This window comes from Sciurus vulgaris (genome assembly GCF_902686455.1).
Source record: "Sciurus vulgaris genome assembly, chromosome: 1".
Taxonomy (NCBI): Eukaryota; Metazoa; Chordata; class Mammalia; order Rodentia; family Sciuridae; genus Sciurus; species Sciurus vulgaris.
Genome location: NC_136461.1, coordinates 145670543 through 145689717, shown reverse-complemented (window position 1 = coordinate 145689717; position 19175 = coordinate 145670543). Strand labels below are relative to the sequence as shown.

The window sequence follows — 19175 nt, the reverse complement described above, 5'->3', positions numbered from 1 at the left end:
GAGACTCTCTAGAGGTCACGGACTTCCTATTAGTGTCTCTTGTCCTGTTCTGTTAAGTTTCCCCTTACTGCCCTCTGCCCATGCAACTGCCTTTACTTCAACCAGCATTGAACCCTAGAGGTATCAGTTACACATTCCAAAATTGCTGAACCTTTTCAGACAATGCCATATTTGGGAGGTCTAAGAAAAGAAGTCTAATTGACATACATTATTAAAACAAACAAACATGCAAACAACAACAATAAAAACTCCAGGAAAATATTTCAGGTAAGTTTCAACCCATAAGACTCTCAAGGTTTAGTATACCATCTATTTAATTCTCTCTAATCTAATAGTGAAAAGCCAGCCTGTCATGTGTCTATCATTCTACATGAAAGGGAAGTTGGCTATGTGCCAAAGATGGAGTATTGTAATAACAGTGATCAGAGAAACCATGAACAACAGACAGTAGGAAAAAAAATAAGTAAGGATTGGGGCAAAAACTGAAGATAGACAAGAAGCAGTCTTTCTGGTGAATATTCTTTACTTTGCAGATGTCTAGTGACAGTCCTCACCAACTTCGCTCCTGTGACAAATGTCTATTGACAACAACCATATGCAAGCCCCAGTGGGAGAAAATAAAAATGGATGAAGTCAGGCTTGAAAATCAAATATTCTTTGAGGAGTCTAGAATATCATTCAGCTTAATGCTTAAGACTGCTAAATTATTGTACATGTTCATTACTACTTAAGGGGAAAGGCTAATTTATAGTTACAGACATAGAGCCATTAAAAAATTTCTCTACAACACTTTCTTATTCATCCAAATCAAACCTAATTTTGTGTGAACTATTAGCATAAATACAGGAATGTTGTTTTGTATTTGAAAAAGGAAGAAATAGAGTTTCTACCACAGTTTATCACTGTTCTCCACATTTAATTCAGATATGTACATATTTTTTCCTGCTCTAATGGAACATCAAGATAGAACTTCACCACCCACTTTCTTTATTTTATAGATATATCTGAACCCATAACTTATAGACAAGGAAAAATAAAAGTGAAAGCAACTTTTCAAGACAAATGTTTGAGAGCTCTTCATAGACTGTACACCTGTAATCTCAATGACTCGGAAGGCTAAGGCAGGAGAATCACAAGTTCAAAGCCAGCCTCAGCAACTTAGTGAGGTCCCGAGCTACTTCAGGAAACCCTGTCTCAAAATTAAAAAAATAAATAAATAAAAGAATGACTGGGGATGAGGCCCAGTGCTTAAGTGTCCCTGGTTCAATCACCAATACAAAAATACGTGTGTGTGTGTGTGTGTGTGTGTGTGTGTGTGTGTGTGTAGAGAGAGAGAGAGACTGAATTTTCTTAGAAAGGGATTCAACTAAGATTGCAGAAAGAATCCCCCTTAGTCAGCATTCCCAAGGGAACAAGAGCTCACTGAAGTTAAGAAGAGCACAGAAGCAGTAACATTTGCAATAAATAGCTCTGATTATTATTGTGATTAAAGGAAATCAAAATGAAAGCTGACATCTCTCTATTTTACATTTAAGAACTAAATATCTACCAGTGAATAAAGATAAAGGTCTAGTTGGTGTCATAAGTCTGATATTAAAAATAAAATTACCCTCATTGACAGGTGAAATTGATCTGGCATTTCACAGAAGAAGATAAATGGATTTTTAAAGATGGTTTTCTTCTTTTTATATAGGACACTTCAACTATTTATATAATTTAAAAGTTATTTCTCATGGAAATAGAATTGATTTTCTATATGCCTGAAGCACATTAATGAGTATTTTGAGCTTCTTTCCCTCCAGCCAAGTGATAAGTCAAAACAAAGAACCTCTGAAAGCTATTACATTGTTGAAAATAGTTTTCTCTTTAAGAAAAAATAGTTATGGGCTGCTGCTAAATTTAACAGAGGCAGTGTCAAGTTACTGTGGCTAATCTATGAATAGGAAGAAGGCTTCTGTGGTGGTCAGCTAATGACAAAGAAAGTCCCTATTACATCTTAATTATGAATACTCAAATCTGTTTTCTCAATCTGGTGTAAGCCAGGCCTCCCATAATGCTTTCCATCTCAACTTCCTTGAAGTTTTCATTTTGCTTTGAGTTGCATTCTCTATAGTGGGTATTACAAAAAAAAAAAAAAAAGAGAGAGAGACACCAAGGTAATATTGAATATGCATATGCTTTATCTAATAAATATGATCTGGAGATTTCAACATTACTCCACTTGTACCAGAATAGGGATGCTCAAGGTAAATTTGCCACCATTTAAGCATCAGGACTCTAAGTAAGAGTTATATGTAGGGGTTTTCAAGATGGCGGCCTAGAGGGTGGCTGCATTACGTGTTGCTCCAGAACTCAAGATTCAAGAGAGGAGATATTGAGACGCTTGGGACCAACTCAAAGTAGCCGGGTGACTCTCACCCCCTGGGGGGGCATCCCGGATGGGACGGGGGTCCCGGAACGCAGGAAACTTTGTGAAGTAGAACTGCCGGCGAGACGCCCCTCCCCCCGCTGGAGCGCCGTAGAGGAGGCCGCTCGGCACAGCGCTGGGACTCGGAGCAGCCACTGGGGCTCCGGCGGCTGCCCGGGGGAGGAGTGGCGGGGAGAACTGTGTGGACTCAGGACACCGGGGCCTGCCCTGAGGAGGAGGAGAGGAGCGTGGCCACTTGGATTCGGAGAGACTGCGCCAGAGCTGCAGGCAGTTGCCAGAGGAGAAGCCGCGCGGCGAGCTGTTTGGAATCAGAACGACGCTTCTGAACCCCGGGGCCTGCCCTGAGGACGAGGAGGAAGAGGAGCAGCCGCTTGGATTCGGGTGACTATACGGGAACTACAGGCGGTTGCCAGAGAAGGGGCTGCGTGGCGAGCTGTTTGGACCCTGACCACTTCTGAACCCCGGGGCCTGCCCGGAGGAGTAGGAGAAGGAGGAGAAGGAGCGCGGCGGGTCCTTTGGACTCGCAGTGACTGCATTAGCGCTCCAGGCGGCTGCTCAGAGGAGAAGGCGAGTGGTGAGTTGTTTGGTCTTAAAGTGACAGCTCCTGAACACAGGGGGGCTGCCTGGAGGAGAAGCGTGGTGGGACGCTTGGTCTTGAGGGACCACACCAGAGCTCCGGGCGGTTGCCCAGAGGACCCGTGCAGCGGGTCACGTGGATTCAGAGCCACTCAGAGGGACTGCTCCTGAACACCCGGGGGGTTATCTGGAGAAGGAGGAGGAACGGGCAGGGTCACTTCGACTCGGAGTGATTGATTGCCCAGGGCTACGGGTGGTTGGTGGGAGGAGGAGGCACGAAGTGAGTTTCTTGGACTCCTAGTGACCGCACCGGCATACTGGGCGGCTGTCTGGAGGAAGAGGCCTGTGGCGGGTCTCTGGGACTCAGAGCGATTGTTCGGGGCCACAGGTGGCTGCTCAGAGGAGGGGCCACGCAGCCAGGCGATTAGGTGCAGAACAGGGTCCCAGGATCTAGGAGGCTTCTGGGTGGAAGAGCCGCACAGAGACAGGCTTAGGGCGGAGCGAAGGTTCCAGGCCTATGGGCAAATTCTCTGAGGAGGGGCAGCCTAAGGAGATTCATCTGCGAAGGGTGAGGCTCCCAGGCCCAGGAGGTAGGGCCGGGCCCCTGGAAACTTTGCAGAGGAAGGCAGCCCAGCCCAGGCAGTAGCTGTAAATTGAGGGGAACCTCTAGGAGGAAACTGACCAGCGAGACCTCCCCACCGGGTGAGTCTTCCCTGCTGGGTGAGGTTTCCCACAAGGACGGTAAAACCAGAGGCTCAGGCCCAAACAGGCCTTGCCTCAGCCCACAGCCTAGGTCCCCTTTGGATGACCATTGGTCAACAAGTGGAGGCACCTCTGCCCACTAGCAGGGAATATACCCCACCTGAAGGCCACCACTCCTAGAGAGGCAGCTTCCTTGTGGAGCACCGCATTATCAACCTCCTCCAAGACTTCAGCCTACTGAAGGCTAAGAGGGGATATATATAGAAATCTTCAGGGTCATTGTAAATCAACAGAGGAAATCTGCAATATCTCAGCGGTCCACTGATATCTGAACAACATGAGAAAACAAGGAAAGAAAATGCTGCAAACAAATCTAGATGTTACATCAATAAAACCCAATGACAGCATGGCAGAAGAAATGACAGAAAAGGAGTTCAGAATGTACATAATTAAAATGATCAGAGAAGCAAACGAGGAGATGAAAGAGCAAATGCAAGCATTGAATGATGAGATGAAAGAGCAAATGCAAGCATTGATTGATCGCACCAATCGACAGTTAAAAGAGCAAATACAGGAAGCAAAAGATCATTTCAATAAAGAGTTAGAGATATTGAAAAAAAAACCAAACAGAAATCCTTGACATGAAGGAAACAATAAACCAAATTAAGAACTCCATAGAAAGCATATCCAATAGGATAGAACACCTGGAAGACAGAACCTCAGACATTGAAGACAAAATATTTAACCTTGAAAACAAAGCTGAACAAACAGAGAAGATGATAAGAAATCATGAACAGAATCTACAAGAACTATGGGATATCATGAAAAGGCCAAATTTAAGAATTATTGGGATTGAGGAAGGCCTAGAGAAACAAGCCAAAGGAATGAACAACCTATTCAATGAAATAATATCAGAAAATTTCCCAAATCTGAAGAATGAAATGGAAAATCAAGTTCAAGAGGCTTACAGGACTCCAAATACAAAAAATTACAACAGACCCACACCAAGGCACATTATAATGAAAATACCGAACATACAAAATAAAGACAGAATTTTAAAGGCTGTGAGAGAAAAGAACCAAATTACATTCAGGGGGAAACCAATACGCATATCAGCAGATTTTTCAATCCAGACCCTAAAAGCTAGAAGGTCCTGGAACAACATTTTTCAAGCCCTGAAAGAAAATGGATGCCAACCAAGAATCTTATACCCAGCAAAACTTACCTTCAAATTTGACGATGAAATAAAATCCTTCCATGATAAACAAAAGCTAAAAGAATTTACAAAAAGAAAGCCAGCATTACAGAACATTCTCAACAAAATATTCCATGAGGAAGAGATGAAAAACAAAGAAGCAAATCAGCAAAGGGAGGAATTATCCTAAAGGAATTGTCAAATAAAGGAGGAAACAAGTTGTGTCAAACAAATAAATAAACAAAATTTTAAAAATGAACCAAATGACCGGGAAACCAAATCATTTCTCTATAATAACCCTGAACGTTAATGGCCTGAATTCATCAATCAAAAGACATAGACTGGCAGACTGGATTAAAAAGAAAGATCCAACGATATGTTGCCTGCAAGAGACTCACCTCATAGAAAAAGATACCCATAGATTAAAGGTGAAAGGATGGGGAAAAACATACCATGCACATGGACTCAGCAAAAAAGCTGGAGTATCCATCCTCATTTCCGATAATGTGGACTTCAAGCCAAAGTTAGTCAGAAGGGATAAAGAAGGTCATTTCATACTGCTTAAGGGAAGCATAAATCAGCAAGATATAACAATCATAAACATCTATGCCCCAAACAGTGGCTCATCTATGTATGTCAAACAAATCCTTCTCAATTTCAGAAACCAAATAGACCACAACACAATAATACTAGGTGATTTTAACACGCCGCTCTCACCACTGGACAGATCTTCCAGACAAAAATTGAGCAAAGAAACCATAGATCTCAACAACACAATCAATAATTTAGACTTAACGGACATTTATAGAATATTCCATCCAACCAAGAGTGAATACACTTTCTTCTCAGCAGCACATGGATCCTTCTCTAAAATAGACCATATATTATGCCACAAAGCTAATGTTAGCAAATACAAGAAGATAGAGACACTAGCATGTATTCTATCAGATCATAATGGATTGAAGTTAGAAATAAATGAAAGAGTAAAACACAGAAACTATTCCAACATCTGGAGATTAAACAATATGCTATTATATGATGAATGGATAACAGAAGATATTAGGAAGGAAATTAAAAAATTCTTAGAGGTAAATGAGAACAAAGAAACATCATATCAAAATCTCTGGGACACTATGAAAGCAGTACTTAGAGGGAAATTTATTTCATGGAGCGCATTTAATAAAAGAAGTAAAACTCAACAAATAAACAACCTAACACTACAGCTCAAAGCCTTAGAAAAAGAAGAACAGAACAGCACCAAAAGTAGTAGAAGACAGGAAATTGTTAAACTCAGAGCTGAAATCAATGAAATTGAAACAAAAGAAACAATACAAAAAATTGACAAAATAAATAGTTGGTTCTTCGAAAAAATAAACAAAATTGATAAACCTTTAGCCACACTAACAAAGAGAAGACGAGAGAAAACCCAAATCACTAAAATTCGGAATGAACAAGGAAATATCACTACAGACAGGATGGAAATACAAAACATAATTAGAAGCTATTTTGAAAATCTATACTCCAACAAAATAGAAAATTTCGAAGACATCAACAGGTTTCTAGAGACATATGAATTGCCTAAACTGAATGAGGAGGACATAAACAATTTAAATAGACCAATTTCAAGTACTGAAATAGAAGAAGTCATCAAAAGCCTACCAACAAAGAAAAGTCCGGGACCAGATGGGTTCTCAGCCGAGTTCTACAAAACCTTTAAGGAAGAGCTCATTCCAATACTTCTCAAAGTATTCCATAAAATAGAAGAGGAGGGAACCCTCCCAAACTCATTCTATGAAGCCAATATCACACTGATACCTAAACCAGACAGAGACTCATCAAGGAAAGAAAATTTCAGACCAATATCCTTAATGAACATCGACGCAAAAATTCTCAACAAAATTTTAGCAAATCGCATACAAAAACATATTAAAAAGATAGTGCACCATGATCAAGTGGGTTTCATCCCAGGGATGCAAGGTTGGTTCAACATCAGGAAATCAATAAACGTAATTCACCATATTAATAGACTTAAAGTCAAGAATCACATGATTATTTCAATAGATGCAGAAAAAGCATTTGATAAAATACAGCACCCCTTCATGCTCAAAACACTAGAAAAAATAGGGATAGTGGGAACATTCCTTAATATTGTAAAGGCCATTTATGCTAAGCCCATGGCTAATATCATTCTAAATGGTGAAAAACTGAAAGCATTCCCCCTAAAAACTGGAACAAGGCAGGGATGCCCTCTTTCACCACTTCTATTCAACATCGTTCTTGAGACTCTGGCCAGAGCAATTAGACAAACCAAAGAAATTAAAGGGATACGAATTGGAAAAGAAGAACTCAAACTATCCCTGTTCGCTGATGACATGATTATATATTTAGAGGAACCTGGAAATTCCACCAGAAAACTCCTAGAACTCATAAGTGATTTCAGTAAAGTAGCAGGTTACAAGATCAATGCCCATAAATCCAACGCATTTTTATACATAAGTGATGAATCTTCAGAAAGAGAAATTAGGAAAACTACCCCATTCACAATAGCCTTGAAAAAAATAAAATACTTGGGAATCAATCTCACAAAAGAGGTGAAAGACCTCTACAATGAGAACTATACAACACTAAAGAAAGAAATTAAAGAACACCTTAGAAGATGGAAAGATCTTCCATGTTCTTGGATAGGAAGAATTAATATTGTCAAAATGGCCATACTACCTAAAGTGCTATACAAATTCAATGCAATTCCAATTAAAATCCCAATGATGTACCTTACAGAAATAGAGCAGGCAATTATGAAATTCATCTGGAAGAATAAGAAACCCAGAATAGCTAAAGCAATCCTTAGCAGGAAGAGTGAAACAGGGGGTATTGCAATACCAGATCTTCAACTCTACTACAAAGCAATAGTAACAAAAACGGCATGGTATTGGTACCAAAATAGAAAGGTAGATCAATGGTACAGAATAGAGGACACGGACACAAACCCAAATAAATACAATTTTCTCATACTAGACAAAGGTGCCAAAAATATGCAATGGAGAAAAGATAGCCTCTTCAACAAATGGTGCTGGGAGAATTGGAAATCCATATGCAACAGTATGAAACTAAACCCATATCTCTCACCATGCACGAAACTAAACTCAAAATCGATTAAGGACCTCGGAATCAGACCAGAGACCCTGCAGATTATAGAAGAAAAAGTAGGTCCAAATCTTCATCTTGTTGGTCTAGGACCAGACTTCCTTAACAGGACTCCCATAGCACAAGAAATAAAAGCTAGAATCAACCACTGGGATAGATTCAAACTAAAAAGCTTTCTCTCAGCAAAGGAAACTATCAGCAATGTGAAGAAAGAGCCTACAGAGTGGGAGAATATCTTTGCCAATCATACTTCAGATAGAGCACTAATCTCCAGAATCTATAAAGAACTCAAAAAACTCTACTCCAAGAATTCAAACAGTCCAGTCAACAAATGGGCTAAGGAAATGAATAGACACTTCACAGAAGAAGATCTACAAGCAATCAACAAACATATGGAAAAATGTTCAACATCTCTAGTAATAAGAGAAATGCAAATCAAAACCACCCTAAGGTTCCATCTCACCCCAATTAGAATGGCGATTATCAAGAATACGAGCAACAACAGGTGTTGGCGAGGATGTGGGGAGAAAGGTACACTCATACACTGCTGGTGGGGCTGCAAATTAGTGCAGCCGCTATGGAAAGCAGTGTGGAGATTCCTTAGAAAACTTGGAATGGAACCACCATTTGACCCAGCTATCCCACTCCTTGGCCTATACCCAAAGGACTTAAAATCTGCATACTACAGAAATACAGCCACATCAATGTTCATAGCTGCTCAATTCACAATAGCCAGACTGTGGAACCAACCTAGATGCCCTTCAATTGATGAGTGGATAAAGAAACTGTGGTATATATATACTATGGAATATTACTCAGCCATAAAGAATGATAAAATTATGACATTTGCAGGCAAATGGATGAAATTGGAGAATATCATGCTAAGTGAGATAAGCCAATCTCAAAAAGCCAAAGGACGAATGATATCGCTAATAAGTGGAGGTTGACACATAATGGGGGGGAGGGAAGGGTTAGAGTTAGGGTTAGGGAGGGGGCAAGTATGGAGGAAGGAACTACTGTATAGAGGGTAAAGAGGGGTGGGAGGGGTGGGGGGAAGGGAAAAAAATAACAGAATGAATCAAACAACATTGCTCTATGTAAATTTATGATTACACAAATGGTATGCCTTTACGCCATGTACAAACAGAGAAACAACATGTATCCCATTTGTTTACAATAAAAAAAAAAAAAAAAATAGACAAAAAAAAAAAAAGAGTTATATGTACTTTCAGGTTTATAAATCCTAATAGTTTAAAAATTAAATAAATAAATTATGAATAATTATATTCAATCATAGTTTTCAATTATAAACCAAAAGAGTTCTAAACCAAGATTGCTGTCTTCTTATACTTCACATTCACTCCACTTCTTATAGCATATTATGCATTTAAGTTTTCTTCTTCTTGATGACAAACTACATCATTTTAGTACATCAGGAATTTCCTCTCCCATTCTTAACAGCTAGTCACTTACTCCCCAGTTACAATAGGTCCTGACTAACAGCTTATAACCTTGAAATTATTTTCCCCTTTGGTTGTAGTAGCAAAGAGATGGTGGCCACCTAGATGTGAAGAAAAACACCAAAACCAAGAGCAAGACTGATAACACTCTTAAGTTGACATGTAAAACTATGTATTTATTATGTGCAGTGGGGGTGTTTTGAAGTACACACACACACACACACACACACAGTAGGAAAGTTTAATCTAGTTAAATGTTTTATTCCCACATGAAGTCTACCAATTTTCTACATAAAATTACTATGAGGTGTTTCATCAAAATCCTGCACTTGGGTTTCTTTTCCATCCACCTCTTAGTGACTAGTCATAGAATCTGAGAAGACAGCTCTTCTTACCTTCCTGCCGGGCTAGAGCCACTGTCTTCACTTTCCCACTGGTCATTTTTACTTCTTGGAACTGGGGGCTGCAGCATTTCAGCAGCCAGTGGATCAGCATCGTTTTCTTCTCTACCGATCCATTCTCCAATCACTCGGGGCCTCAGAAGAGAAGAATTAAATGCCACTGTTTCCTGGGGAGAAGAAAAGAACGTACTGCTTTAGATTGCTTTTTCTTGTTAATGGACAATAGGAAAACAATCCTGTCTAGAGGGATGGCTGCTCACTCAAACCAAAATGTTCCTTCCTTCCTTCTGAATTGACATAAAACTTCAATTCTCATCTCCACTTAATTTCTTATTCTGTGTAGTTTATGCTGATTCCTGAAGATCACTGTGATAAAGGATTTAGTAATGAAATCTTAGATTTTAATTTGGAAGGTTATATTTGTATTCTCAGAAAGGAGACAAGTGACCGGCATTCCTGGTGGAAAGGAGGAGAGTGTTGTAGGGTCCAAAATTGAGAGCATGGTGTAACTCCTGGGAAATGGTACATAATTCCTCTGGAGGAAATTGGGTTGGGGTCATTGGAAAAGGCAAGAGGAGATAGGGCCAATGTGTGCATTGTCTCCTGTTGTAGAGCATCCTGGACTTTTCTGGATCCTGTAGAGGTTGGAAGGAGGGCAATATCAGTGACAGGTACGTCATGCTAATTCAAAAAATGTTAATCTCTTTTCATAGATTTGAAAATGAGGCAACTCATTCAATTGAATGACTTGGACATGATGTAGCTATAAAAATTGTATTACATGAAGATACTGAATATATGTAATTGCTAAGGATATTTTAAGTGAAGAAAAGGACAAATTAAAAAGCAATACCTATACAATGATCTAATTTTTATTTAAAATTTATAAGGGTTGACATCCATCATTCATTCGTTTATTAATTCTGTAATGTTCCTTGAGGCTTAGTATGTGCAAAAAATGCTGTCTACTAGGGAAAACAATGGTGAATACAAGCAAAATTTAATAAAGGTTTTATCTAAAGGGAGGAACTAAGGGTGATTCTAAACTTTTGACATGGTATTTCCGTGGCTTTTCAATATTCTACAATAAATATAATCTGGTGATTTTGAAAATATTTTTATCTAAGAAAGATATGTTTTGCTTAAATTATGTCTAGTGATAAGATTTAGTATTAGAAGAATTTTGAATAATTCCTGAAAATTCAGATCTTGTGTTCTGAGTCTTTACAATTCATAAATATACAAATCCAATACGTGATGTAACACAAAAATAATATTACCATATATACAATACAATGTACAGTTAACATACAAATACAATATCAAAAGCAACATATAAAGATTACATAGATAATATTTAATAAGGCTTTCTCCAATTGACAGCAAGTAATAGAAAGTAGTTGGATACCTTAATATCATTTCAGCCTATAACATAGTAGATATATTTTAATAAGAGTATATAACTTAACAACTAATTTGAACTCTGTCTACCCTTGTGTTCCCTGAGTTAGGAAAACAAAGAACTCCAATGGATCTCTGTTATGAAATCATGCAATTAAATTAATGTTTTGAAATCTGGAGAGTCAGATTCACCTGCCAAAACTGAATGTCATTTGAAGTAAAGGAATTAAAGTTGAATATATTGGTAAAAGTTAAATCTATATTTGCTTTTAAAAGCAGATTAGGGAAAAGACATGTTTCAGAATTTTAAAAAATGAACATATTTACAGCTGCAGAATCTAGTTTGGTCTATTTGAAATGTTATTCTCTGAATTTTATTTTCTCCAACTATAAAGTGGGGGTAATGGAAATTATTAAATCTACTGTGTCAAATCAATTCATAAGTGACAATGAAATCATAAAATTCTGTGTATATGCTAGATATAATTACTTAAGGACATGCACTCTATTCAAATCAGAATAGCTAGAAGTGTTGAGTTGGGCAAGAAGAGATGCTTGGTAATCAGTATGGACAGAGGAACGAGACAGGAAACTGATGGTATGGTTTTCAACCCATGAAGTTTTATTTTATAGATAACGTATCAAAAAGGTGATACAATTAATTCAATGTTATTCATTTCATTTACATAATGGGGAAGGATTTGGTTTGGAGATTTGTCTTGCTATTGGCTCACAGTAGCCTAAGTAGCCTGGTACAAAGAAGGTAACAGTTACAACAACAGAAATGAATAAATTTAGGTGCTATTAAAAAAAAAAAAAAAAGGAAGAAACAAAAGAGAGAGGGAAGAAAGAAGATTTCAAGTTGGGTATGATCAAAAACTTGTGAACTGCAGAGAATCAGAAATAACTCTTGAGTTGCTTGCTGGGAAATTAAATAAAATGACAGACTCTACTGCTGGTGGAAAGTAGCGTGCAGAGAGAAGGATAAATGGTTTGGTATCCAGGATATTTAACTCCTCTGGCAACAGAAATTTAGTGAGAAATAGCTGACAAGCAAGGCAATAAAACGTCACAGAATGTTGGAGTAAATTTTTAGCCTACAGTTAACGGAGATATGGTGTTGCTAAATAAAAGACTAAATTAATGCCATTGGCTTTGCAATATAGTGGTTGGTGGAAGCAGTGAAATGGTAAGGAAATGATTTGAGGAGGCTTGAAAAATGAAGACCAGTGTTATGTGGTGTTAAAATATTTGATAAAACTATCATCTGTGGATGATAACTTGGAAGGAAGATAGTAAGCATCCTTAATAGTCTTTCAAAATTGAGAATGGAGCTATCCAGGAAAAATATTATAAATATCATGTGATTTGCTTTCAGCTACATATATGTTTCTTCAAGAAATAAATGAGCTCAGAAAATAACTGGCCAATTTAGAGAAAGTGTTAATAGTCTGGCCAAGTTTCTCATCTCTCGCCTTTCCAGACATCTAAAGATCTTCAAATTAAGATAAATCCTATGCAAATGTTAAAAACCCATGGCTCTGCCAGAAAAATTAGGCCTCAGGGTAAAGAAGAAATCAAGACCACATCTACAAGACCCTTTATTAAGACCTCTGGAAAAATCAAGATGGTGATTATTAAAGACATTCGCAATACCTAAAATGCCAGTAACTAAATCAGGAAACAGAGGCACATCTTGAAAAGAATTATGAATATGGGTTTGATACAAGAAAAGAAGAGAAATCAAAATACAGGATACCAGAAAATTATTTGAGATAGTTGGAATCATGAAAAACATCAGCTGAAGTAGAAGAAAGGAGACTACATTTTATATTCAAGATATAAAAAGTCCTCTGAGACTCCCACAGTCAGAAAAGCAAGCTGAGGAAGTTGCTCAAAGGCATCTTCCAGTGCTCTCTTCAGGTTAATAAAAAAAGAAAAAAAGAAAGAAAAGAAAAGAAAAAATAAAAGAAAGAAAGGAAGAAACTTCTAGAGGGGAAGCCAAGAGCTGTGCAAAACAATAGATGGGGACTCAGAGGGAATCCAGATCCCACTCCTTGGGTACAATTAAGGAACAATCCACCCTGCCTACTTCTTTTGACAGGAAGAACTGATAACATTTGCCCAGCAGAATTTCAGAATTGCTATGAATCAGGGATTCTATAAACTTCCCATTTTTCTCCTTTTCTAATGGGAGTATGTAATACGTTTATCTCATATCAGTTCTATCACATAATGGAAAAGAAGAAACAAAACTGTCACCATTCACATCTATTCATTATTTATGATAAAAAATCAAGAGATTCTGGAGACAAGTTATAAATTAATGTGAGGTAAGCAAGCTTACTAAATCTAAGATAAAATTTAATAAATAATTATCATTCCTATGTGCTATATAAAATAGATACCATTTATACTAACAGCCAGAAAAGGTTGCCTAGGAGCCAGGTTAATAAAATTTCCATAATATCCTTTCAAATGCACCCATATGGATTTATTATAAAACATTGCAAAATTTAAGTAAAATCTATGAATTGTATGTTCATATACAGAGTGACTGATTTAAAAATTAAAGATGTCAATTTTCCCATATCAATCTACGCCATATTGCAATGTTGTAAAACTGCTAACTAAATCCATGAGAAGCCATTTTTCATTATAATTTTGGATGGCAGACAGTGTTGGCAAGAATGAAGAGAAAATATTATTACAACTTGTTGGTAGTATAAATATATACAAACTTTTTAATGGAAAAAAATTGCACTATCTAATAAAAATAAAAATGCATATGATGCACATGTCATATTACCAAGAAAGCACACCTGAGGGAAATTATTGCTTACACAGGCAAGAAATGTGTACAACAGGGTCTATAGCATCATTTTTTGGTAAGAGAATTGCAAAAAAAGGCTTTCAGTAATACACCCACCATTTATATAAAATTAAAAATCTTGATACAAAACTAGGAAATAAACTCATAGGAAAGTGTGTGTGTGTGTGAGATAGAGAGAGAGAGAGAGAGAGAGAGAGAGAATGACAAAGAGAATAAAATTAAAATTCAGGATAGAATGAAGTTGGCTATCATTGGTTGATTATATTACACAGGCTTTCAGCTATATCAGTAATGAATTATTCTTTAACTGCATGGTAGCTACCTAGATATTCATTGTATTATGATTTACTTATTTCAATGCATGAGATATCCATAATAATTTTTAAAAGTAAAAAAAGAGAACATAGGTTACTGAAATTTCTTTAACCTAGGTGTAGATTTTCTTTCCTTTTTGGTTGAGGTAAATTTTCATCCCTCCATCCTTCAAGGCCTGTCTTTTTCCCAATTGATATTGCTTATCATTTCAGTAAGAAAATGAAAGCAATCAGAAGAGACTTTGCTTGTCTTCTCACTACCAAGCCACCAGCACCAGCTACTAGGCTTCATGTCTACAGTTACATATGAACAATCATTTCTTCTTTTCTGAATCCTGGCATACAGAAGGAACTCACTCAAAAAAGATTTGCTGAGTAAATGAAAAAATGATGCAAAGTTGAGGTGATAAAAAATTCAATGACACCTTATGAACATCATTAGTCACCAAGGAAACATAAATCAAAGTCACAATAAAATACCACTTTACACTCATGAGGATGGCTGTGTAATTTAAAGACAGATAGTAATAAGGGACAGCAAAAACGTGGAGGAGATGGAACACTTAGACTTTCTGGAGGAATATAAAATAGAGTCACCACTAGAGAAAAGAGTTTAGTAATTCATTAAAAGTTAAATATGGAGATACTGTTTGGTTCAGCATTTCCATTCCTAGGTATATATCCAGAAGGAATGAAAATATGTCCATACGAAACACGTACATGAATGTTCATAAAAACATTATTTTCAACAGCTGAAAAATACAAACAGCTCAAATGTTTATAAATCAATGAATGAATAAACAAAAGTATATTAATACAATTATATTCAGAAAGAGAAAGAATGAAATACTGATGTTTCTCTGAAACATGGATGAATCTTGAAAACAAGCTAAGTGAAAGAAGACAATCACGAAAGCTACATATTGTACGAATGCATTTATATGAAATTTCCAGAATAGGCAAATCTATAGAGACAGAAAGTTTTCTAGGACTGAAGAGACAGACTTGGGAGTAACTACTAATGGGTTCAGGGTTTCTTTGGGGTTTCTTTGAGGGAATGATGATTTGTTCTCAATATAGCCATGTGCAGTGGTGCAGGACTGTAATCCCAGCAACTTGGAAGACTGAGGACTTGTGGATCACAAGTTCAAGACCAGACTTAGCAATTTAGGGAAGCCCAAAGTAACTTAGTGAGACTCTGTCTCAAAAAAAAAAAAAAAAAAAAAAAAAAAAAAAAAAAAAAAATTAAAAAGGGCTGGTGATGTGGCTCAGTGGTAAAGCGCCCCCTAGTTCAATCCCCAGTACCCAAAAAAAAAAAAAAAAAAGTTCTAAACTTGTTACAGTGATGATTTCACAATTCCGTGAATATACTAAAAACCACTAAACTATACACTTTAAAGAGGTGAATTTTATGATGCGTAAATTATATCTCAATAAAGTTGTTAAAATAATACATTAAATCTGTTTTCAGATTTTTTCCTTTTATGGTACAGTAGAACAAGGGATGAATTTCAAGTTAGAATCAGAAATCAGGAGATGAGGATTTATTCCCAGCCTATCAAGGACCAGAGGTGAGATCACTTAATCATTTTAACCTCTATTTTCTTATTTGTAAAACAGAAAAAGCATAACCACCTCATTGAACTGTTGTGAGAACCAAATTCAAAACCCAATCAAAATGTACAGAACATATCTGCCAGCACTCAGAGGCACCCAATATCATCCCTCCTTCCTTTCTGCACCCTCCTACCCATGACCTAAAACTTTTTACTCTTTGTCACGAATATTTTCATGCTGATGCAAGACTAGAAAGAATAATAAAATGAACTCCTTTGTACTTGCACACGTTTTCATCAATTATCAATTCATGGGTGAACACACTTCACTTTTTGTCTTCTCCCTCATCTCTTCCACATTCCCCTTCCTTGTCCTGATTATGTCAAAGTAAATCCCATTCATCATATCATTTGTAAATGTTCCAGAATGTATTTCAAAAAAGACCACAGTGTCTTAGGGTAAGTAAATGCAAGACCATTATCTTACCAAGCCATAAACCAACAATAATTATTTAATATCAACAGATATTCAGTTTTCAAATTTCCCTGATTAACTCCTTTATTTGCACAAGTCAGTATCTATACAATATTCTACATGTTCCAACTGACTAAAAGTCTTTTATATTTCTTTTAATCTGTGCATTCTCTTTTTTTGCTTCCTTTTTCTCATGTAATTTTTTGTTGTTCAAAGAGCCTGAGTTTGGGAGATTTTTGTCCTGTAAGCTTCGCACACTACATTTATCCCTTTGCATCCCTGTGATGTGGTTTGAAATGTTCCTCTGCCCCCTGTAATTTCTGCAAATTAGTAGTTAGATCTGGATGAAAGTCTGTTGTTGTTTTTGTCTTTGCCAACACTACTTCAGAGAGAACGGCTCTAGTTTCATCCAGAGGAGGCTCATAACATCCCATGGACTCTCCTTCAGTGCTGGTTGGCAGCATTGATCATTTCACTTAGATCCATTAATTCACCAACAATTGCCAAAGGCTCATTATCTAATTTTATAATTCCATACTCACTTATTTACTGGAATACTTTTGTGAAGAGGAACTTCCTCTCATTCGATATTTGGTTACCCTGAAATAAATTTGTGTAGAAAAGGCAGATTTGACATTTTGCTCTTTCCTTTTACCAATTTTTTTTGAAATAATAATTTTGGACCCCTAACATCCTCCAAAGATGAAGGGTTTGGGGGATAAACATGTGGATTTAAACATACATGATACAACTCACCACATTGTAATTATTCTTTTTTTTTTAGTTATTTATTTTTTAATTTTTTATCTGTTCTAATTAGTTATACATGAGAGTAGAATGCATTTATACATTTTGATAGACCATACATAAATGGAGTGCAACCTCTCATTTTTCTGATTGCACATATTGTAGGGTCACAGGGTCATGCATGTACATGAGGTAATATGTACATGAGGTAATAATGTCTGTTTCACTCTACTATCCTTCCTAGCCCCCTACCCCTTCCCCTCCCTTCACTCCCCTCTACCAAAGTAACTCTATTCTTCCCTAGTGCCCCACCCTCAGTTATTCTTACCCATTTTCAAATGTTCTCAACTTTTACCAGTGGGAGACTAGTTTAGTTGGCTCCCAAGCTCTTTTGATACAATCTTTTGATCTCTTCATCTTTTGATCTTTGACAGAGTTCTTGCTTTCTGGTTTGACAAGATACAACTATTTGTTTTTGTATATTCCCTACACCAGACCTGGAATTAGCCATTATTCCAAGGACCCCCTGATTCCTCTCAATATGAAATAATATCTACAGATTAGAATCTTAGCATTAGGAGTACTAATTATTATTGTGTTGATAATAGTATAAAGCTAAGAAGTATATATTTTTTAAAAATATCATTAAATAATTCAGATTTACAGAAAGCTGCAAAAAGAAAGAAAAACAACAAAGAAGTCCTATACATCCTTTGCCTGGACTGCCCAAATGTTTATTATTAATTCAATAATATCAGTAATGTTGATTGATATTTTCAATTATTATTTTGTCTAACACTTCAATATTTACACATATGTGAATACTTCTATTTACAGTTTTCAAATGTTTCCTCATGATTATATTCAAGGTATGCATTTTTGGGAAGAATAACACAGAAGTGAGGTTCTCTTTTTCATATCAAAGGCACAGGACGTTGATTTTTCCCATAACTAATTGTATGAACCCTAATCACTTCGTTCAGTGTATCTTCCAGTTGTCTCCCATATAAGTTGCTACTTTTCTCTTGTTAATCAATAAACACTTTCTGGGTAGAAGAGAGGTAACTTTGAGAATAGGCAGATATCCTGAAATTCATCAAAATTTCATCCACTAATTTTAATACCCTGTGTTGACCCTTACCTGCATTAATTACTATAATGTTTGCCAATTTGTGGTTTTCTAATCACATCCAGTATTGAATTCTTAAGAATCTCTACCATTTGAAAGCAGGATTACAGAGTTTTTATTTAAATTTGTTGAAACTTACATATTTATTTCCCTTCCCCATACCAAACATTTTAGTTCTTAAGTATACCAACAGAATTTCGTTGATTAATCACACAAAACATAGACAACGATCTCCTTATAAGACATCAACACTATCAACAAACAACAGGTACTGAAATGCATTTGAAAGTGCATTGGAAGTCCCCAGAGTATATCACCCTGGAGACAAGCAAACCCCTGCTTATAATGACTTGGAATAATTCATCTCAGCATGTTTACACCATCAGCCTGAAAGACAATTGTGCTCATTTTTTAAACTTTGTCTTTGATAATTAGAAATTACTCTTTCAAGATGTAACTTTGTTTTAAATTATAAAAAAACATTTTAAAAGCTCCAGATGGTTTCAACAGTCACATGTGAGCAGACATTCAAAATTTTAAGAAGTCAGTCTTCTTATCCTTATCCTTTCTTCTCTACACCTTTCCTCATTCCTACTCTTTATTCTGTATCTTCCCTTCTGCCATAGGTAACTTTTAAAGAAAAATTTAAATTTGTGTATGAAGGGGTGTGTGTGTGTGTGTGTGTGTGTGTGTGTGTGTGTGTGTTTTATAATTTGACAAGTTTTGCTATTGTTTTTGGTTTTAATGTAAGTGAATATGAACATATATTTTCACTATACTCAATTAGATAAATGGGAGCACACTATAAACACAA

The 19175-nt window shown here is 36.7% G+C and overlaps 1 protein-coding gene across 1 annotated transcript in view; it reads right to left on the bottom strand.

The window, feature by feature from the left end:
- Window positions 1-19175, bottom strand: part of LOC306641205 (uncharacterized protein C8orf34 homolog) — a 490512-nt gene that overhangs the window by 250253 nt on the left and 221084 nt on the right. Inside the window, 1 exon segment of the mRNA XM_079106179.1 lies at window positions 9901-10073. Coding sequence (XP_078962305.1) covers window positions 9901-10073 — 173 coding nt within the window.